This window comes from Nuphar pumila, chromosome 5, assembly GCF_984573655.1.
Source record: "Nuphar pumila chromosome 5, dmNupPumi1.hap1.1, whole genome shotgun sequence".
Lineage (NCBI taxonomy): Eukaryota > Viridiplantae > Streptophyta > Magnoliopsida > Nymphaeales > Nymphaeaceae > Nuphar > Nuphar pumila.
The window spans coordinates 54972418-54996185 of record NC_143253.1 but is presented as its reverse complement, the minus strand read 5'-3'; the positions used below and the strand labels follow the sequence as shown (position 1 = coordinate 54996185).

General features: G+C 39.1%; 1 protein-coding gene across 1 annotated transcript; it reads right to left on the bottom strand.

The window, feature by feature from the left end:
- Positions 1 to 5867: 5867 nt before the first annotated feature.
- LOC149837627 (pentatricopeptide repeat-containing protein At1g11290, chloroplastic-like) lies at positions 5868 to 14877 on the bottom strand. Its single transcript, XM_090008077.1, has 3 exons — positions 13937 to 14877; positions 6994 to 7294; positions 5868 to 6332 (listed from the first exon to the last, which is right to left on the bottom strand). The coding sequence occupies exons 1-3, from the start codon at positions 14875 to 14877 to the stop codon at positions 5868 to 5870; spliced, it is 1707 nt and encodes a 568-aa protein (XP_089864203.1).
- Positions 14878 to 23768: the final 8891 nt, after the last annotated feature.

Below are 23768 nucleotides of genomic sequence, written 5' to 3'. Positions count from 1 at the left end.
ATCTAGCATAATATTCACCACCACGGTCAGATCTGACGACCTTAATCATTTTGCCAAGTTGGGTTTCAACTTCAGCCTTAAATGATTTGAACACATCTAGGGATTGAGACTTTTCATGAATTAAATATAGGTACCCATAATGTGAATAGTCATCTATGAATGTAATAAAATATTATTGATCATTCCAAGAAGCTGTAGGGAATGTCCCACAAATATCTGTATGAATTAGTTCTAAGACAGAGTTCTTCTCTCAGCACCTATTTATGTTTGTTTGTTTTCCTTTTATACACTCAACACAAACCTGAAAGTCAGTGAAATCAAGAGAATTAAGAATTTCACTTGTCACAAGCCTTTCAATTCTTTATTTATCAATATGACCTAAGCGTTTGTGCCATAATAAAGCAAAATTCTCATTTATTAATTTTTATATTATACCACAAAAACTTGAATGCAAGGTTTTATTATATGAGGCAACAATATTAAGTAAATATAGGTTATCAACTACAGATAAAGAACTTGTCTCAATAAGATTTGAATCAAGAAATAATTTAAATTGACTATTTTTAAATAAACAAGAATAATCATATTTGTCTAATACAGAAATAAAAACCAAATTCAGTCTAAATGACGATATAATGTATGTTTCTTTCAAATCTAAATAACTATCAGTCTTTAATAGTGACCTAAATGTCTCTATTGCCTCAACTTTAACTGATTTGCCATTGCCCATATAGATGAATCTTTCAGCATCAATTGATATTCAACAACTTAGTCAACCTTGCATGGACACACTTATGTGAGTGGTAGCACCAGAATCCATCTACCAAGTGTGTTTGGGTACAAAAGTTAAATTAACCTCATAACAAATCAAAGCAATGAGCGTACCTTTCTTTTCACGCCAAGTATGATATTTGGTACAATCCTTCTTCATGTGACCATTCCCTTTGCAAAAGCAACAACTGAAATTTGGATCTTGATGTCTCTTATGTTTCTTCTATGATTGAGGGTCCACTGCAACTTCCTTATTCTTTTTTTTTTCTTAAATTTGTCCTTAGAGGCTATTGCCAAGTGATCACTTTCTTTCTTGCTTCATCCTTTCCTCTTCTTGCACACAGTGGAAAATACACTCATTAAGAATCCATTTATCCTTCTGGCAGTTATAACTGACCTTAAACTTACTGTATTGTGCAGAAAGAGAGATCAAAACTAAGTGCACGAGTAAGTCCTCAGACAACTCTACCTTTAGTGCTTTTAATTTTAAAGCAAGATGAAACATTTTTATAATGTACTCTCTAATGTTCCATTTACCTTTATACATCATTGAAACCAGACTCGAAATGAGAGTGCTTATCTCAGCCTTTTCATTTTTAGCAAAACGTTTTTCAATTTCTTCAAAGAACCACTTGGCATTAACCTCTTCAGACATAATGCCTCTAAAGGTTTCCAAAATTGCATGTTTCATGATCATAAGACATGTGATTGGATCGATCCCACCACTCATGGTTCCTTTTATCTTCACCGAAACTCCTATCTGTAAGAGCAGGTGTTTGATCCTCTAGAAGTGAAAGGCCCAAATCTATGCATCTGAGAACAATCATAAAGTTTTCTTTTCAATTTTTTGAAGTTAGTCATTCAAAATAGGGATCGAATTGATATTTGCATATATCATAGAAGCTGAAGTATTAACTGAATCAAGAACAAAACAAACCACAACAAGCTCATAATTAACATATAAATTCACATGCATTAACATAAGCTAACATATTTAAACTGTGGTGAACCCCAACACAATATTGACATTTAATTTTTGGATAGAAATGTCAATTTATAAGTGGTACTCTTATCACAGTAATCAAACATGAACAATTAATCCTGTCAAACAACGCACCTTTCTTTGGACTGACTCATTATTCACATAGAAAACTATACAATCATCCTATACTTATTACTGAATATATATATATATATATATATATATATATATATATATTTGGGTTCAACAAAAATAGTAATCTTCCTTTAGGCTGATCACTATTCGCATAAAACCCAAATATAGGAACATCTCAATATTCTAAACAAGTTAATCTATACAAGAGAGGTTACTTTGGTAACATGTTGTATCAATTAACTCGTTTTAGAATATTAGACCCTTATCCTGAAAAGAATATCATAGTTTAAATATGTTAATATATGCATATGAACAAAAAGATATATAACCATCATCGGGATGGGCGAATTAAATGCCCAAACCACCATCATCGAGCACCATTCGACGTCCGACAAGGGTGATCAGGGGGCGGCGCTACTGGCACCTGCTTTGATCATTGAAGGATGGCTGGGTGAACTGAATGCCCAGACCACCATCATCGGGCGCCGGTCGGCGTCCAACGAGGGTGATCAGGCAACGACCCTGCCGACACCCGCACCGATCATCGAAAAAAATGAAAGGGTCGAATGACCTTTTCTCTAGCCGAAATAGAAACGGGGAGGGGCCAATTGACCCCTCCACCATCCGAACCAAATGTGGGAGGGACGGACCGACGCTCCCTCCGTTCGGGTGTAGCCGAATGGCGAGAGGAGGGCCGTTCGACCCTCTGCCGCCTATGCCCTAACGTCAGACCAAACACAAGGGGGTCAGACCCTCACTGAATCGACAAGAGGGTTGGGGAGGACCCTCCCCGATAGCTATGCAAGCACTCAATGGTGCTTACGCCAAAGCCCAAAAAACGTCTGACAAGCCGCCAGATGTCATCTAGTGGCCTACGACCACCGAAGAAAGGGTAAGCCACCCTTCATGGTGAACCGCCAGTCCCATCAGTCCTCCAACAATGCCGTCGATTGTGGCAAATAAATTTTTTTAGCTCCTAATGCCAGCAATCGTAAAGAGAAAATACCGAATTTGATGGGATTCCGCAACCCAAACATATAATGGAAAAATCATTTATTTCAATAATTTAACAAGAACAATAGGCTCTGATACCAATTGTTGGATTTAAAAATTTAAAAAATACTTTATTTGGTCATTAACTTGTTTGTGCTAAATCATTGAAACGATAAAAAGCTAAACTTGAAGCAAAAGTGTACCTGAATCTATTGGTGCTCTAGTAGATCTTTTAGGACTTCTATACGTGGCCTTGCCTTCTTCTCTAAACCTGATGAATGAGGAACATTTTTCTTTTTTGATGGAAAGGCAAAAAAGAATCACTATTATATATGATTTAGAGACCATAACCTAATTGTAACCACCTTAGACAAATGATGACACATAAGGTCCCTGCACATAATATAACCATACCATACGAGATATCATATGGCCCAAACATATGTGATCACTTTATATGGGACATATGATTTATCTAACAGTGTACACTTGTCTTCCAAGTATCAATTAATAATTATACACTGCAATAAATATTATGAAATAGAGATACTATGAACTGTGCCAACTGAACACGGCTCCACTTTAAAAGCCTTCTATATTTTGACTAGAGCATGACAATGATGTTGGCTCAAGGTTACCTATTATGCACGTTTGCTCTTTGGTTTGACAAGGCTTCCTTTTCCGTGTGCTCTTGTTAGATGTAGTACGACTGATTTTCATCCTTTGGTTGACATTCTGTCAAGGAAAGAGCATTTATAATGCTTTTCATTCAACATGGAAGATTGTTCGGGCATCTTCTACTTTAATATCCTGGGCAGGCTATGCTAACAACCTGTTTAGAAGCACAATTATCTTTTTAGTTAGGCCAAGGAAAAACAACCTCATCATCAACTGTACATCGTCAGGCCTCCAGTTTGTAAAATCCTTGAGGTCTCCACCGCTCACGGTCTATACACTCATATCCTGCTTTGAAAGTGCTTTACTTTGAGTGAAGGCAACATAAGTTTGTTGGTCACATAAACTTGAACTGCTATGTCCTTGGGTGCTTTCAAGTCTATATGACACATCTTTTGGTTTTGGTTCCTTTTGACTGTGCAGGTGGCCAGTAGCCCTGTTTGAATAACACACCTGATGAGTACTGCCCAAGAGCTTGCATAAGAAGATATGTTCAAAGACATCCACTACCTATGAAAACAATCATAAACAATGTCAATATTCTGTCCCATGATTGGAATGGGAAAAGCAACCAAACAAGTTATGCAATACTTGCAAAGAACAAAATGTTACATGCTTACATACAAGAAGTCAAATCAGTTAGAGATCATTAGGTATTATGATTCTGACTTTGCTGGATACCAAGACTGTCGCAGATCCACGTCGGGTTATAGTTACACAATTTTGTCACTGGGCTACAAATTTTGGATAATATTGAAAGACCACTAAAGTTGTTTTGTGACAATAATGTGGCAGTGCTATATTCCAATAATAATAGGAGCTCATCGAAGAATGCAGAATGATCATATATCTATATAACATATTGGCACAAACTTCATGATTGCATATCCGCTTACCAAAGGTTTACCGCTCAAGGTCTTTCATGAGCATACTGCTCAAATGAGTGTTATATCATTTAAGGATATACTGGTTTAGTGAGAGTTTGCATTTGTACGTTCTATGATATAATAAAGTTCTATTTTACTAGTTCAGTATAAAGTTTAGGTTTCAGTTTCATTTTGTACTCATTTGTTGTAATCTCACAAAAGAATAAGGCATGACCAATTGGAAATAGGCATGTTTAGATCATATTACATGTAATTTCCATGCTTCATATATATACTTGATCTATGTCATTTGGTTATGTCAATATACATGATTATTAATAGGTTTAATTACGATGATTGTAATAAAGATCACTTTGGTTCTATGTTGACATAATCAATGAACCAGATTGTTAGAGATGTCATATGATAAGATAGTATTTTTTAACTCATAAGGTTATAATGCGTGATTGTAAGGTGACATATGTGGCCCAAGTAAGAGATTGTTAGATAAATCGTGTGGGCCTACATATGTTTAATCACACATTATATATTGTCTAAGGTTAAGGCTAGTATAAAATGATCACATATGGTTGGACCATATGATATCTCATATGGTATGGTTATATTATGTGTAGAGACCTCATGTGCCCTCATTTGTTAATTTCTGATTTTATGATGGGCTAAATTAGAAATAAACTATAAGGTGGTTACAATTAAGTTATGGTCCCCAAAATCATATATAGTGGTTGTTCTCTTTTACCTTTTCATCAAGAAAGAAAATTGTGCCTTTTATCAGGTTTAGAGAAGAAGGCAATGCCACATATAGAGGTTCTGAAAAATCATACTCGTAAAAGATCTATCAAAGCACCAATGGATTCAGGTATGCTTCCGCTTCAAGTTTGGTTTCTGATCTTTTAAATGATTTAGCATGAACAAGTTAACGATCAAATAAAGTGTTTTTATGGGATTCTTCTGTGAAGCCTACTTCAAAAGTTGTAAAAAATCAATAAGCTATGGTTAACAAACACAATTTGATGTCCAAAGTCAAGAGACTCCATAACACCCTTATTGATATAGCAGTCTAGCCACCCATGTATTTTGGAAGCATTATTGATGAGTAATTATGTTGGCTAGATGTAGCAGAACGATGTCCAGAAGTAGCCAGAAGACTTGTTTTTTAATTGTAGGAAGGATGACTATAAGAACTTGAAAGAATGCTGGTTAAAGCATCACATGAAAAATGGTACCTTAGCTCTCATTGACTCGCGCATTTATAAAATTTTGTCACTGCTATTGCGATTCAAAAATTAAACCAAGATTTCTCCGAACTCAGCATTTTGGTGAACCCTGCAAGCACCAAGAAAAGGTCCTAAGGTTCTGGCATTATGTTTCAATGGAAAAAACTTGATAAGATCATATGCTTCTTTGAGTTGACCAGATTTGACTCACAAATCAACCATGCAAGCATAGTGCCCCTCACATGGAACGATGGCGTAATAAACAATCATTAAACGAAAGAGAAACCAACCATCTTCAACGAGGTCGGCATGGCTGCAAGCAGATAAGAGGGAAGTGAACATTACTTCATCTAGCTCTACTTTTTCTTTTTGCATCTCATCAAACAGCTCAAGTGCCTCCATGCACTTCCCATGTATCCTGTATGCAGAAATCATAGTGTTCCACAAAGTCAAAGGCCTATCTATTATGTTATGAAACAAAACCTGTGCATACTTAAATAATCCACACTTTGAATAAGCCATTACCAGAGAGTTGATGACAGGGACATCTTTCTCTAAGCAAACTCGATATAAATATCCATGAACTGCTTTAACTTGCTTAAGAAAACCAAGCTGAGAGCATGCAATTAGCAAACTTGTAAGAGCAATTGGGTCAGGCTTCTGCCCTGTTCTCTGCATCAACCAAAACAAAGCCAAAGTTTCATCAGCATGACCCTGATACACATTGTTGGACATTATCAGTTTTTGGGTCCAACCCACGTATGTGACCCTGTTTGACACCCTACTAGGGGGTCACGTAAGTGGCCAAGTAATGGAGATAGTGGGTGGGAGTTATGTGAATGTGGAGAGACCACATTCACGTAACGGCCTAATCTCCCATTATAAATAAGGGGTTAGGGGCTACTGGGATGATGAGTGACTTGTAGCGGTTTCCCTGCCCAAATTCAGTTCCGCATTCAGACCTAGCGGAATAGGGTCCTGCTCACCGTCGACCTAAGGCCTGGGCTCATTGTGGGCGTCGACTGGCTGAGGAGAACGCCGAACTTTCTACATGAACTATGGTGAATTCAGGTACGCTCCCTGTCATTGTTGATTTTACAGGGTTTCGCCAACATTAGGTTATGGGCCCACAGTGCCATGCATTTCCGTTGCGTGTGGCTGTGTAGGCCGTTTCGGCGATTTGGTGTCGGTGGAGTCACCGTGGGGCGACAACCACCGGTAAGCTGCAGATTGTCGCCGTGGGGCGACAGTCTTCACCGGCTACTGTCGCCGAAAAGGGCAACATCTATTTCCCGGTTCAGACGAACCTCATAAAAAAATGATCGTTTTATACATGTGGACGTTGGGCTGCAGGGAGGTTTTTGTCATTGCCGGGATCATCGCCGGAGCTGTCACCTGAAATCCCCTGCACCGTCGGGTTGCAAGGTGGTCGGCATATGCCGGAGGTGTTGTCGGGGTTGAACGCCGGATGGCCGACGTCTGGGGTTCGACAAAACCCCCTTTTTTCTCTATCCGGCATTCCATTAGGCCGAAATGGAGTCATCGACGCCTGGGCGTCTGCAGGCGATTCCAGTTGGTAGCCGGTGCCGACAATAACACGCCACCGCAGGGCGCCGATGGCCTTGCTGGCGCCGCTGGGATGTCGCCGGCAGATTTTAGGGCATCCGGAAATGGCAGCCACCGTCTGGAACTATCGGAGCCGGGGGGGGCTGTCGCTGGATCGGCGTCACCGTGGGGTGACGCAGGTCGCCGGCAACCGGTGTCAGTCGCCGTGGGTCGCCGTGGAACCGAAAAGGGCAATACCCCTTTTCGGTTTTCCCTGAATATGCAAACAGAAACCCATCGATTTTCTGTTTATTTTTTCAGGGGACCGGACCGGGTATACTTTTGGATCGGTTCCGATCCAGACCCATTAAGAGCCGGGTCGAACCTGGAGTCTATTTAGGACCAGGTCTAACCCGGTTATGTTATGGACCGGGTCGTACCCGGGGTCCGTTTCGGACCGGGTCGTACCCGGGGTCCGTTTCGGACCGGGTTGAACCTTGAGTCCATTTAGGACCGGGTCTAACCCGGTTCTGTTATGGACTGGGTTGTACCTGGGATCCGGTTTGGACCGGGTCGTACCCGAGGTCTGGTTTGGACCGGGTCGAACCCAGGTCTAACCCAGGTCTAACCTGGTTCTGTTATTGACCGGGTCGTACCCGAGATCCAGTTTGGACCGGATCATACCCGATATCCGGTTTGGACCGGGTCGTACCCGGGGTCCATTTAGGACCCGGTTCTGTTTTGGACCGGGTCTAACCTGGGTTTTTAGTTCGAGCCGGGTCCGACCCGTATTAAGTATGGGTCGGGTCAGACCCGGATCCCATTTAAACTGGGTTGGATCCATGAAAGCAGGATCTGAACACTATTAAGACTGAATTGGATCAGAAACCTGATCTGACCCTTTCCGGAACCGGTTCAGAGCCGTTTTTGACCGATTCTTTCTAGTTTTTCACCGGTTCCGAGATGCTGAGACCCTGTTTTCATAAATATAAAGAGATACAAGGATTTTGACATACGGTTATAGGGTTTTATGAACTTTTGTTCATATTAAGTATCAGTTTATAAGGTTTAGAACTGGTTTGGACCCTTAGATGACCGGTTCAGGGCGGTTTCAGACCGGTTCAAAGTGTTTTTAGACCGGTTCCTACTTGTGGACCCTGGGTTTTACCCATATGAGCATGTTTTTATTATTTTCATGCTTTATAAAGTATTTATTTTGAATAATGCATGACTTATGCATGTTAATTCATGTATTTTACGTTGGTTAAGTTATGGATGATGATTTTAAGCATGAATTGTAACTAAATTTATGACAATTAGTTTATGCATTTTTGTTGAAGTATGAACTGATATTATGTCATGAATATACATGCATTAAAATGTGTGCATGGGCATGCTCCATAATAGGAATATGATTTTTGGTAAAAGATCTTGGTTGACCGATTCATGTAATCACCAAAGTGATCTGAGTTGTGTTAATTAAGGATTCTTTGGACCGTATTAAAATTCGTAATTATGATTATGTGTAAATTTATGAAACATCGATTCTACCCAAAGGTAGGTCGTTGTGTTCCAAATTTACACAGGGTGTGATAGTAGATGTGTATTCCAGCCCATGAAGCATGTTTGTACCCAAATGTACAGTGCTGAATTGCCTCTGGATTCATGATCTACTAGTTTCACCAACTGAAGTCAATTCCTTGAGAATTGAAGAGACGGAACAATTATGAGTATTGTCGTTTTCACCAAAGTGAAACGATAATGGCTCAACTATGCTTGTCTCAGAAAAGGTGAAAATAAAGGGTCTCACTTTTACCTTTTCAACACGAGTCTCGTCTGAGCAATAATAGTAATGTCTTTACATTTTCGTTCCTTGATTTATCAGGTTCTTTCCATATCGACGGTTCAAGTAGTATCCCTATCTTAGACGGATCAAAATTTTCTGATTGGAAAGAAATCGTGTTATTCACTTTGGGCTATATGGATTTAGATCTGGCCCTTAGAATTGACGAACCTCCCACTCTTACAGAGCAGAGCACAACCGATCAGAAGGCTGCCTCTCAGAAGTGGGAGCGCTCAAACATACTTAGCCTGTTGCTTTTGCAATCTCGGGTGGCTAAGAACATTCAAGGCGGCATTCCTCATTGTAGGACTGTTAAGGAATTTCTGGGAGCCATTGAGGCTCAGTTCGTCACTTCTAATAAGGCAAGGGCCAGTACGCTCATGTCCAAATTAGTGTCTATGAAATATGTTGGTGACAGTCACATCCGACAACACATTTTGGAAATGAGGAATATTGCGACTCAACTGAATGACATGAAGTTCGCCATCTCTGACTCCTTCTTAGTCCATCTGATCTTAACCTCGTTACCTACCGAGTATGGACCCTTTAAAATCTCTTACAACACACATAATGATGAGTGGTCTTTTAATGACCTATTGGCTAAGTGTGTTGAGGAAGATGAGAGATTGAAGGGTGAGAGGGTGCCAAGTGCACATATGTCATCTCATAAGGATAAACAGAGGTTGAGGCCAAAGAAAAGCTCTTTCAAAAGAAAGAATAAAAAAAGAGCCACTGGGGAGAGTTCAAACTCTCAGGTGAAAGCTATATCCCAGTTAGGAGGCCCTTTTATAAAGTGTTTCTTCTGTAAAAAGAAAGGGTATAAGAAGGTGGACTGTTTGAAGTTCAAGAAGTGGCTCGAAAATAAAGGTAATAGGTCATTCGTTTCTCATGAGTGCAATCTAATTCATGTTCCATTGCATAGTTGGTGGTTTGATTCTGGTGCCACGGTGCACATTGCCAACTCTTTGCAGGCATTTCTGAACAAAAGGGAACCAACGAAGCATGAAAGAAGCATCTTCTCAGAAAATAAGATGCGTTCGCATGTCAAGAGCGTTGGGACTTGCAGAATTGTGTTGGAGTCGGGATTTATATTGGATTTGGTCGATACTTTTTATGTTCCATCTTATAGTCGGAACCTAATTTCAATTTCAAAACTTGATAAGTTTGACTTTTATTTAAATTTGAAAAATCTGAACTTATTATTATTAAAAATTCAATGAATATAGGTTCTGCATATATAAGTGATGGTTTGTATCGATTAAGAACCAAACTCCAAATTTAGGAATCTCACTCCATTGAGAACACAATGATTGGCAATAAACGTGGCCTAAAGGATGATCAATCCTATTTGCTTTGGCATCAAAGATTAGGACATATCTCGAAAGAGAGAGTCCAAAGACTCGTGAAAGAGGGAATCCTTGGATCCCTTGATTTTACGAATATAGAGCCATGTGTTGACTGCATAAAGGCTAAGCAGTCTAACACATATAAGAAAGATGCCAAACGCAACAATGGAAAGTTAGAAATAGTGCATACGGATGTCTGCGAGCCTTTTCATCGTGTTATACGGGTGAAAAATATTTTGTTACCTTTATAGACGATTACTCACGGTATATGTATCTCTACTTATTATCTGAAAAATCAGAAGTCTTTCAGGTTTTTAAGGACTTCAAGAAAGAAGTAGAGAAACAAACCGGTGAAGTTATTAAGGTTGTCAGGTCAGATAGAGGTGACGAATATTATGGTCGTTTCACTGAGATGAGACAAAAGGAAGGTCCATTAGCGCGGTTTCTAAAAGAGGAAGGCATTGTACCTCAGTATACCATGTCTGGTAGTGCTTACTAGAATGGTGTAGCTGAAAGGAGAAACCGTACACTTAAAGAAATGGTTCGAGCGATGTTGAATCACTCAAACCTTCCTTTGACCTTGTGGAGTGAAGCTCTTAGGACAACAATGCATATTCTGAATAAGGTTCCTACGAAGGTTGTTCAAAAGACTCCTTACGAGTTATGGACAGGTAGACAACCTTCTTTATCATATATGCACATATGTGGATGTCCAACAAAAGCTAAATTGTATAACCCACATATAAAAGCTTTTGATCCTAGGACAACTAGTGGTTTCTTCATTGGTTATCAAGAAAGATCGAAAGGCTTTAGGTTTTATTGTCCATCTCATACACCATAGATAGTGGAAACAGATAAAGCAAGATTTCTTGAAAATGGTTCTGTTGGGATAGATGCGTCTCAAAATATTGATTTTGAGAAAATGCAGGATTCAAGTTTCTCCCCTGCTAAGAATAAAGACTCAATTTTCTCTATCATTATTCCTTCGAGTAATGTAAGAGAAAGTCCAGTCAATGAACATTAATCCCAACTAGATCCGGTTGTTGATAAGGATATATAACAACAATATAATACAAAGGCTCATTTTGAACCACCTGTAGCACCTGTATGGAGGTCCACCAGAATTAGAAAATCTGCTATCCATCCGGACTATGTGGTGTATTTACAAGAGTCAAATGATTTCATAGACATTGATGAAGATCCTTTCACATTTGCAGAAGCCATTGAAAGTGAAAGATCAACACATTGGATTAATGCCATGAAAGAAGAGCTTGACTCTATGGCAAAGAACCAAGTGTGAGATCTTGTACCTCGACCTGATAGAGTTAGGCCTGTTGGTTGTAAATGGGTTTATAAAACAAAAACAGACTCTAAAGGTCATGTGGAGAGATACAAGGCTAGGCTTGTTGCAAAAGGTTTCACACAGATAGAGGGCATTGATTATAATGAGACTTTTTCTCCTGTCTCAACTAAGGAATCATTGAGGATAATCATGGCCCTCGTAGCTCATTTTGATTTAGAACTACATCAGATGGATGTGAAAACTGCCTTCCTGAATGGGGATCTGGATGAGGAGGTATACATGTAACAACCTCCTGGTTTCAGTATAGATGACTCGAATAACTTAGTTTGCAAATTAAATAAGTCAATTTATGGACTTAAACAGGCCTTCCGCCAGTGGTATAAGAAGTTCAATCAGGTAATAATGAACTTTGGATTCACTGAAAACATTGTTGATAAGTGTATTTACATTAAGACTAGTGGGAGTAAGTTCATAATTTTGGTTTTATATGTTGACGATATTCTTCTTGCAACTAATGATTTGAATCTTTTACATGAAACAAAAGATTTTCTTTTCTTTCATTTCGATATGAAAGACATGGGTGAGGCCACTTATGTCCTTGGAATCGAGATCCGTCGTAACAGAATTAAGGGTGTCCTTGGCCTATCTCAGAAATCCTATATCCTTAAGGTTCTTAAAAGATATGGGACATAGAATTGTTCTCCTAGTTTGGCACCTATAGTGAAAGGGGATAAATTGAGCTTAAAGGACTGTCCTCAGGATGATATTGCGAAGGCTCAGATGGATGTTGTCCCATATGCTTCAGCAGTTGGGAGTTTATAGTACGCGCAGACTTGCACTCGACCTGATATAGCATTTGTTGTGGGAATGCTTGGTAGATATCAGTCAAATCCAAGCATTGCGCACTGGAAGGCAGCGAAGAAGGTCATGCGCGATTTACAAGGAACGAAAGACTATATGTTGACCTACAGGAAAACTGACCACCTAGAGATCGTTGGATACTCTGATACGGATTTAGGAGGGTGTATTGACAGTAGAAAATCCACTACTGGATACATTTTTCTTCTAGCGGGTGGTGCTGTCTCATGAAGAAGTGGAAAGCAGTCTACCATTGCTGCTCATACCATGGAGGCAAAATTTATTGCTCTATACGAGACTACGTCACAGGCCATTTGGATAAGAAACTTCATTATGGGTTTTGGTTTAGTGGACTCTATTGAGAGACCACTAAAGATCTTTTGTGATAATGAAGCAGCCATGTCCTTTTCAAATAACAACAAGAGCTCAACATCGTGTCGACACATGGAGTTAAAATATTTTGTTGTTAAAGAAAGGACTGAGAATCAACTGGTATGTATTGATACAATTGGGACGAAGGAAATGACTGCGGATCTCCTTACTAAAGGGCTAGCACCGGGATTGTATTCCCAACATATAAAGGGGATGGGTCTTTTTTATTCCTTCTGATGTATGACAATACATTATGTGATCACATTTGTGTTTATGTTTTGATTCTCTAAGGTTTTGTGTTATTGTTGATTTTGCATAAAGAATTTCTCATATGGGTTAGAGAGAATAGCAGAATAACAATATTAAAAGACCAATAAAATAGGTGAGAAACCAACTTATTCATAAAGGTAATTTCTTTACATGCCTAAGCACTGAAGGTGAATTGTAGAGTAGTACAAGGAAATATGACATTTCATAAAGGGGTGTTCATATCCTTAACTCATACGATTCATCCTTGTGATAAAGGGTGGCATGTGAACCCACATAAAGAATTAAATCGAGATAACAATATACACATTGATTTAGTACACTTTTTGTGTCAATGGGTCAAGTGGGAGAATGTTGGACATTATCAGTTTTTGGGTCCAACCCACATATGTGACCCTGTTTGACACCCTACTAGTGGGTCACGTAAGTGGCCAAGTAATGGAGATAGTGGGTGGGAGTTACGTGAATGTGGAGAGACCACATTCACGTAACTGCCTAATCTCCCATTATAAATAAGGGGTTAGGGGCTACTGGGATGATGAGTGACTTGTAGCAGTTTCCCTGCCCAAATTCAGTTCCGCATTCAGACTTAGCGGAATAGGGTCCTGCTCACCGTCAACCTAAGACCTGGGCTCATTGTGGGCGTCGACCGGATGAGGAGAACGCCGAACTTACTACACGAACTATGGTGAATTCAGGTATGCTCCCTGTCATTGTTGATTTTACAGGGTTTCGCCAATACACATAAGCCATCATCATTGATGTCCACGAGATCAAATCCTTTGTTCTCATTCTGTCAAACACCACCCTTGCAGCATCAAGTTGCCCATGTTTTGCATACAAATCTATAATCTGGTTGGCTACTTCTAGGTTCGAGTCGAACCCACATTTTATTATGACTCCATGGATCTGACTGCCTTCTCGAAGGTCTGTTGAAAGCACACATCCTGATAGCAAATTTAACACTGTGGCAACATTGGGTTTAACACCCATTCCCCCCATTAAAGTAAACAAACATAATGCCTCATGAACCAACGTGTGCCAAAGATAAGCTGCAATCATCACATCGAATGAAACCACATCTCTTGATTCCATTCTATTGAAGATTTCCCTCGAGATGTTTATGCTCTTACATTCAGCATACATTTCAATCAACGCAGTATTTCCCACTAAATCGAGAGTGATTTCTCTTCTGATAATGTATCCGTCAAGGCTTAAACCTTCATGAATGCACTTCAAGGTGGTACAACCTAGAAGGAGATTTGAGAGGGTGATCGAATCTGGTGAGAGATGTTCCTCATTCTTCATGAGATGGAAAATATTCAAAGCATCCAATGGCAGACCACGCCGAATGTAGCTTGCGATCGTGGCATTCCAAGAGACTACTGTTCTTGTTTTTGCATTGTGGAAAAGGTACCTTGCAATGTCCTCTGCACCACAACTCATGTACATGTCAAGAACACTTGTTTCAAAAACTTCTTCCTCAGTATCCATTTCCCTTCGAATTGCATAACAGTGGATCGACTTACCTATCCTAAGAGACTCTAATCTTGAAGCTGCCTTGAGCAAGCTCACAAGCGTCACACGACTAGGCAAAATTCCTTCTATTTGCATGTCAAACGCCACTCTGAAAGCCATACAAGAGCCAAATTGGGCATCAACCTGTGCAAAGCCAGAGACCATCGCCGTGTAAACGACATCTCTATGTGAAATTTCCTCAAACACTTAGTGTGCATCGTCTAAATATCCGTGTTTCATTTAAAAATTCAATGCCAACAAACTGATGCCTATCAAGTCCAACTTTAAAACTATCGACATGAATCCCTCCAACGATCTTCAGGCATCCTAGCTTCCCACAGCTCTTCAAAGCAAATGTACAAGCAAAACTGTCAATACCAACTTCATCCTTCATACGAGAATACAACCTTAAAACCTCATGAAAGAACCCTGATCTAAAATACCTAATAATGATACAACCCCACGACTGAAAATCTCTATAGGAAATAAGATCAAACACCCTTCTTGCTTCATCAAAGCAACCATATTTAGCGTAGCAACTCAAAATCTTGGTACCCAAAAAATTATTGTTATTCACAAGGCCACGAATACATATACAACCATGAATCTGTCTTAAACATTCAATATCCCGACACGTTTCCAAGAGCAAAAGAAATCTGTTTGTATGGACTTCCTTTGCTACATGACTGAGACGCATAAAGAGCCTCGGAAGGATGCTCGAGACTGCAAAAGAAGCTAACCTGTAACTGTTTTCAACCGATACAAGGCACCCCAATTGGAAATGTAGCATGCCAATGGAATCATTTTCCAAAGTTACGGTACTTTTTGAGGAAGAATGTGCTCGACTCCACATGGCAACGAGGAATTGGGTGATCGTACCTAAGGAATTGGGTGAGGAAGAATGTGCTCGGTATGAATCTCGTGTTGTGAGAGGCGTACGCCTCAGTACCTGAAGCGCACGCTCAAGGTACTGATGCGTTGCAGAGATGTGTTTCAGGCTTGAAACTCAGGCTTAAGGTAAATGGATTTATGCTGGTTCTTATATAATTCCTTACTGCTACTGAATCATTGGGGTCCAATAGAGCTGATGGACACTCAAAAGTCTTTTGCTCTCACCACAATTGAGGAATTTATCAGGAGGAGTAAAGAGCATTAGCAACCACAAAGGTCTCGGATACTGATGATTCATCACCAAAAATTTCACATACAACAACCTTATTTCTTGCATTCTTGAGCGCTTCGTGGTTACTGCAGGCAGATTCATTGTAATACAGTCGTAACTCTTTCATTGCTTTGTCGCCAACATACAAGGATGAACCAATAAGGAAACTCCATTTCCTAGAGTGACAATCTCAGAGAACCTCTGATTTATGGTGATAGCACCGACTGTTAGTATCCACGACGCGCCATTGTGAATCGTCCTAAAATCAGGTCCCCTGTTTCCAGCAGATGCAGAGACTACAATACCTTTTCTCCATTGCTGCAAATGATGCGATAGCAATGGGGTCTTCATAGAGAGGACCATGCTTGAAGCTCAAGGACAACCAGATCACATCTACACCATCGGCAATTGCTTGATCAATCCCCGCAAGCGTATCATATCAGATGCATTGAGTCCTTTTTGCCAAATGACCTTATAGATCGCCAATCGAGCTTGCAGAGCTATTGACGCCACGCACGCCAAGTGCTTGATGGTATATGTGAGAGGACAGTGGTCTTGAAGCTTATTTTATTATTTTGATCATGAAGCTTACGGGCCAATGCCTCGAGGCTTAGGCCTCGCTTCGCCTCATCATATTTAACAACCTTTGATACAACTAGTACCAACAAATATTTAAATTTTGAGTAATTTGAGAAAAAAAAGAATTAATACTTTTCACATATAAATTCTTTAATTGGTGTCATATTAAATCTAATTATGAAAGTTTATCAAAAATTATAGATTTTATCCTCGAATATGGATCTCAAACTGGATCTAAGTACCAAAAAATATTTAAATTTTGAGCAATTTGAGAAAAAATAAGAATTTATATTTTATATAAAAATGCAAAAACTATAAATAAATCATCACCTTAAAATACAAAAAAAATAAATCATAAATAAACTCAAAAATCCTAAATTACAAGAAAAATAAATCATAAAATCAATGAAACTATAAATAAACCATAAAATTAAATATAAAGATGCTAATAAAAAAAATAAAAAACAACTATAATCAAGAAAAACCCTAATCAAATTAACTATAAGAAACTTTAATTGAATTTTTTTGATTCAAAACCCTAATTAAATTAAATATCAGAAGCCCCAGTTAAAGATATTTGATTCAAAGCCCTAATAAAAAAAAAACTCTAACAAAATAAGAGAAAAACCTAATCAAACTAAATATACAAATTTTTAATTAAAAAATAATAATTTAAGACCCTAGTCAAAGAAATTTCTTATTTAGAACCCTAATCAAAGTCGTAATCAAGAAAAAGAAAAAGAACGAAGAAAGAGATAAAGAAGAGATAAGGCTTAACTGCCGACCTTGAGCTGCCTGGCTGTTGCACATAGAGATAGAGCAGGCTTTGCTGCTGGGCTCGAGCTGCTCAGCCACTACACGAGAGAGAGAGAGAGAGAGAGAGAGAGAGAGAGAGAGACCAGCATAACATGAAGGGGGGCGTTGGTTTCACTGTTCCACGGACATGCATCAGCTGCGTTCAAGGCGCGACATCCCTCGAGATGTGCCATCAAACACACCCTGAGGGAGCTACTTGTGAATGTCACCAAGTTGACAAGACCTTACAAGTTGAAAACCTACGTGTCGTGTCCCTTTTCATAGGGTCAAAGCTGGGTGAACCTCAAGAGTTTTACCAATAGAGACCATCTAATATGCAGTCGGTGATGATGAGGTTTTTCCCTTAGATTATGACGGTGGTGTTTTCCTTGGGCCTAGCCAGAAAAACAAAAGCATTACACAAAGGATCAAGTGTTTTAGACATCACGGATCTTGTCATATGACATGATGGGATCAACCAAATGTTGAGTCTAGCTGTTCAACCAAAGCCTAAGATTAAGTTACTCCACATTTTCACCTAGATGTGGACTAATCCTAGACATCTAGTTGCATCAGTTGGACAACTATGATACATGGGATCGTAGGATATGCTTCTTTTTTTTCTGAAAATATATGGTAATTTACATATAGGTGCCCAACATATAGCAAATTCAGTTTTCAGATATCTAAGACAAATGCCCACTTTTTTAAGAGATTCTTCAAATGATGGCTGGAGCTACTCTTACCCTTTCAAATTACACTTAGCTAGTCATTTAAGCAATCTCTTAATAAGGTAGGGTTTATCTTAAATATTTGAAAACTGAGGCACTTAAACGTAAATTTTCCATACATTAATCGTCTATAAATAAATTACCTAAAAGTATGATTTTCAATTGTGAAATATTCTTGCATTGTAAGTAATCAATTTTTTAAGTTCCCAAAAATCCTACTTACTATTGGTGTTAAAAAGAAAATATTTATGTGTTTAGGTAGCAATATGTAATTATGGCAAATTAGATTGGTTCTTTTTGTAAACTAATTTTAACTAATTCCTTTAAGAAGTGATTAGGAATGAATGAAAAGAATAACGACTTCCTCCCCCCGTCTCTCTCTCTTGTTTCCCCTCTTTCTGCCTGTGGGTCGACTGGTTGCTGGATCTAAGTTTGGCGGCCAGGCTCTTTCCGGCCTGATTCAATATGGTATCAGAGTCGAACCCTCATATGATATTCTGTTGCTGATTGGTGATGCTGAAGATGATCGTGGTGTGTGGATCGTGGATAAGATCAGATCAAGTGGAGATCTGATGCAGAGAAGTCATGGAATCAAATCAAGTAGAGATCTGATCTATCGAAGGTCGTGAAGAATCAGATCAAGCAAAGATCTGATTTGTTGAAGGTCATGCTTTTTTTTGTGTGGCAGATTCAGACCAGGAATCAAATCTAGCATGGGAACTGGTTGTGGATTAACGTGGTGGAGTCAAACCGGAAGTCAGATCTGACGTGAATTTTTTTTCGCCTGTCGCAGATCAAATCTTGGTTGGTCTAAAAGTTTTTTTTTGTGAAGATTGTGATCAGATAAGACCAGAATCTACTCTAGAGAGACTGTATATGTGCAGTATTTGTCTGGTGGCTGGTTGAGACTCAATCAATATGGCTGATCTGAAAAGGAGCTTCGTGGAGAATTTAAGGCCTTTGCAAACCCTTTTTCTTATTGGTCTTTCGTCAAGATAGATGATTCTAACTATGTAAGATGGTCCCAAACCTTTATGATGTCTGTTTCATGTCATCAAAAAAAGCATATTCTATTAGAACAGGAACAAGCCAATAAATCAGGAAAATAACAATATTGTTATGTCTTGGATTATGAATAATGTATTGCCTCATATAGCTGGCGGTCTTATTTACTATACCACTGCTAAACAGATGTGGGACAATCTTCGAGATATGTATACCCATGAGACCAATGTTAGCTGCATCTTGCAAGTTGAGTAGGAGATTTATCAACTGCAACAAGGAGATCAAACGCTGCCTCAATATTATGGATCTATAAAATCTGTCTTTGAAAGCTTGAATGCATACATGCCCCTATGTTGTACCAAGCAGAAGTCTCATCAGGAGCAAACCATGATTGTAAGATTTCTTACTGGGCTATTGTTTGAATTTTCTATTGCCAAGGTTCAGATGTTGACTGGATCTGATGTCCCAACTCTTGCCGAGGCCTACAACCGCCTGAGCAGATTAGCTATCATTCTTCTTATTCACAAGCATCTACTCTTGTAGTCACCCCAGGTCATGAAAGAGGAAATTTCCTAAATACTCATGGAAGAGGTCGAGGCAAAGGCATAGGAGGAAGAGGTAGACTTTAGTGTACCTACTGTGGCAAATTGGGATATCTTGAAGATAGGTGTTGGGACAAAAATGGTCGACCCCCTTCTTCTTCTTAGACATCAAACATGAACAAGGCTCAAGTTGCAAAGCTTGACACATAGACTCTCACTAACTCCTCCAATGATTCAGTCACTCTTAGTCGTGCAGAGTACGAAGAATTGATGTCTCACCGCCCTTTTAGATCAGGCGCAGTTACTCCCATTCTTGTTGTTGCTTGCTCCACAGGTGATGGATTAAATCACCAAGGTAGTAGATGGATTATTGATTCAGGTGCCTCTAGACACCTATGTGGGTCATCTAATAATTTTTCTAAGTTAGATCACATGTGTGAACATCACAATGTTGTCCTTGCCGATGGGAGCTCATCACCCATTGTAGGTCAAGGAAATTCAAAATTTATTATCAGTTAGCCATATTGCAAAGGAGCATAATTGTAGAGTGATTTTTTATCCTTTGTGTTGCATGTTTCAGGATTTGCTGACGGGAAAGAGGATTGGTGGAGGCTATGAAGAAGGATGTGTCTACTATCTACATCAACCACTTGGAGCCCTGCACACCGTGTCTGAGTCATCCTCCAGTTCTTATCAATGGCATCTTCGTCTTGGTCATGTGTCGTTGCCAAAACTTCATAGTCTTCTTCCTCATATTCCACCTTCTGCCTCGTTTCAGTGTGAAGCCTGTCAGTTGGGTAAACACCACGGGAGTTCTTTTCCTTCCAGTCAAAGTCCATTGAGTCAAAGGTTGTTTGAGCTTCTTCAAGTTGATGTATGGGGGCCTAGTAGAGTTCCCAGTAAGTCCCATAATCATTATTACTTAGTCATTGTTGATGATTTTTCCAGATTATCATGGGTGTTTTTAATAAAAGATAGATTAGAAGTTCCTTCGATCCTTATGTCTCTCATTATTGAAATAAAAACTCAATTTGATTCTCTTGTCAAGATTATTCACACTGACAATGCTCTTGAGTTTAAAACCAATGAGTTACAACAGTTTTATAGAAATCGTGGCATTCGACCTCAAACTACTAATGCCCATACCTCCCAACAAAATGGGGTAGTTGAAAGGAAACATAGACATCTTCTAGATGTTGCAGACACCCTTATGTTACAATCAAGCATGCCTCCATCATATTGGGGAGATGACATTCTTACAACATGCTACCTTATTAATCACATGTCGTCTTCCTTGTTGAGAGAACAAATTCCCTTGAAAATCCTATATCCCAATGCATCTCTTTTCTCGATTTTCCCCAAGGTGTTTGGGTGTGTTTGCTTTATTCACAAACAAGGGCCGCATCGAGACAAACTGTCTGCTCAAGCCATAAAGTGTGTCTTTGTGGGTTATCCAAGAAACCAAAAGGGGTACCGGTGTTATGATCCCATTTCTTGTAGGGAGTATGTCAGTGCGAATGTATCTTTTTTTTAGTCTGTTCATTTCTTTTCAAGTACCACCTCCAGATTACAATGTGATCAGAGAGATGCTATGCCTTTACCTATCACACCTCTTCCTTTGGAGTCAATTCCTATAAGCTTTCCTACTTCACACACTTAGATGCAGTATCATAACCCTCCTGTGGTATACTCTCATAGATTTCCTCTAGAATCAGAACCTACACTACCTTCTTCCTCAAAAGTAAGTCCTCCTGCCATGACTGAAGTCTGTACTGTGGATGATGACTTGCCAATCGCTATCAGAAAAGGTAAAAGGCAATGCACTTTACATCTCATTTCTAAGTTTGTTACAGATGCAAGACTTGGGAGTCACATGAAGAAGTTTATCATAGCTCTATCTGCTGCATCTCTACCACTTAATCACCATCAGACAATATTAGACATTAAATGGAAAGTAGCTATGCAAGATGAGATGGATGCCTTAGTTTCACGGAATACCTGGGAGTTAGTTACTCCTCCTATCGATGCTGATATTGTCGGGTGTAAGTGTGTCTACACCATTAAGTACAATTCAGATGGCTCAATTGAACGTTACAAAGCCAGGTTGATGGCAAAAGGGTACACACAAACGTACGAGGTAGACTTCTTTGAAACATTTTCTCCAGTAGCTCGTCTTGGCACTATTCGGATTGTCATATCAGTACCTGTACATAATGGATGGAGTTTATACCAGTTGGATGTGAAGAACACCTTTTTGTATGGTGATTTATTTGAGACTGTGTATATGCAACAACCTCCAGGGTTCGAGGTTCAGGGGGAGTGTTACCAGGTGTGCAAGTTAAAGAAAGCAATATATGATCTAAAGCAAAGTCCACGTGCGTGGTTTCAGAAGTTGTCTGAGAGTATGTTTGCATTTGGCTTCAACAGGTCAGCATCAAATCACTCATTGTTTGTTAAGAAAACTCCCACGGGTGTTATGGTTTTGGTTGTGTGCATGGATGCTATTATACTCACAGGAAGTAATACAAAGAATATCTCAGATACCAAAGCTCATCTTCAGAAGCACTTTGTTACCAAAGATCTTAGTCCTCTTAGATATTTCTTGGCTATAGAGGTGGCTCGAAATAGTGAGGGGTTAGTTCTATCACAGAGGAAGTATGTACTTGATTTGTTGTAGGAAACAGGAATGTTAGGAGCCAAATCTGCTAATATTTCAATGGATCCTAAACTTCACATGTTTAATGAACAAGCAGAACTTGTGGACAATAAAAGTTTCAGGTCTCTAGTTGGTAAACTCGTGTACGTTACAATAACAAGACTAGATATTTTCTTAGTTGTGGGCAAGATAAGCCAGTTCATGGATAAACCAACCCAAGTCCATTTGCAGGCAACAATGATGATTCTCAGGTATTTGAAATCTTTTCCAGGCAAAGGATTACTATACAAACCAATCTTCTCTCTTGATATAGTTTCCTATTCTGATGCTGACTATGTTGGAGACATTAATGATAGAAAATTCACTACGGGGTCTGTGTGTTTATAGGCTAAAATTTAATTACCTTGAGAAGTAAAAAACAGACCGATCTAGTGTTGAGTCAGAATATAGAGCCATGACTTAAACTGCAGCTGAAATGATATGGGTTAGATCAGTTCTTAGAGATCTACAAGTAAAGACCTCAAAACCAATGATGATGAGATGTGATAACAGAGCAGATCCGGTGTTTCATGAGAGGACGAAACACATTGAAGTCGATTGTCACTACATACGAGATCTAGTGCAGACAGAACAAATCTCTACTTGTCATGTTGCTTCAGAGGATTAAGCTGCTGATGTGTTTACTAAACCTCTTGCTAGTGCAAGCTTTCTTCGATGTTATGACAAGCTGAGCATGATATATATATATATATATATATATATATATATATATATATATATATATATATATATATATATATATATATATATATATATATGCTCCAGAGGAGTGTTAAAAGAAAATATTTATGTGTTTGAGTAGCAATATGTAATTATGGCAAATTAGATTGATTCTTTTTGTAAACTAATTTTAACTAATCCTTTTAAGAAGAGATTAGGAATGAATGAAAAGAATAACCACTTTCCCTCTCTCTCTCTCGTTTTCTCTCTTTCTGCCTATGGGTTGGCTGGTCGCTGGATCTAGGTCTGGCAACGAGCCTGATAATTTTTGTTTTCAATGTTTGGTCATATGCTTGATAAATCAGCCCTCACAAATGTTATCCGTGCAGTTTATTTGGTGGAAACCGTTTGTCTTTACACATGTTTATAAGAAATTTAAAAGTCAATGGTCCGAAGTTTTAGCATAAAAAAATCAGGTTTTTCTCCTTGGTCCAAAGCGAGGAATACACTTGTAAACTCAAATGAAGCAAAAAACCACCTATAAAGTGAAGCCTACAAAAGGTCCAAAGAAATTCCCATAGTCATCTCAGGCTCACCGCAACGACCCGAAATAGTTATGGTCAAGCAAAGTACTTTTTAATACCCACTTCTTGCTCTGGTAACCATGGCTAAAAACCACCAACCTGAAAACAAACTAAGCGTCTATGAAAGACAGTCGACAATAAAAACACGCATGGGCCGCACCACAACCGTCAGGAGACCCCCCTTGGATTTCATGGGGCGTTAGACCTGAACTTCATGAACAACCTGCCAACAGAACAAGCTGCAGTGGCTCACAAAGCTAAAACGCTAATGGATTCGCTATA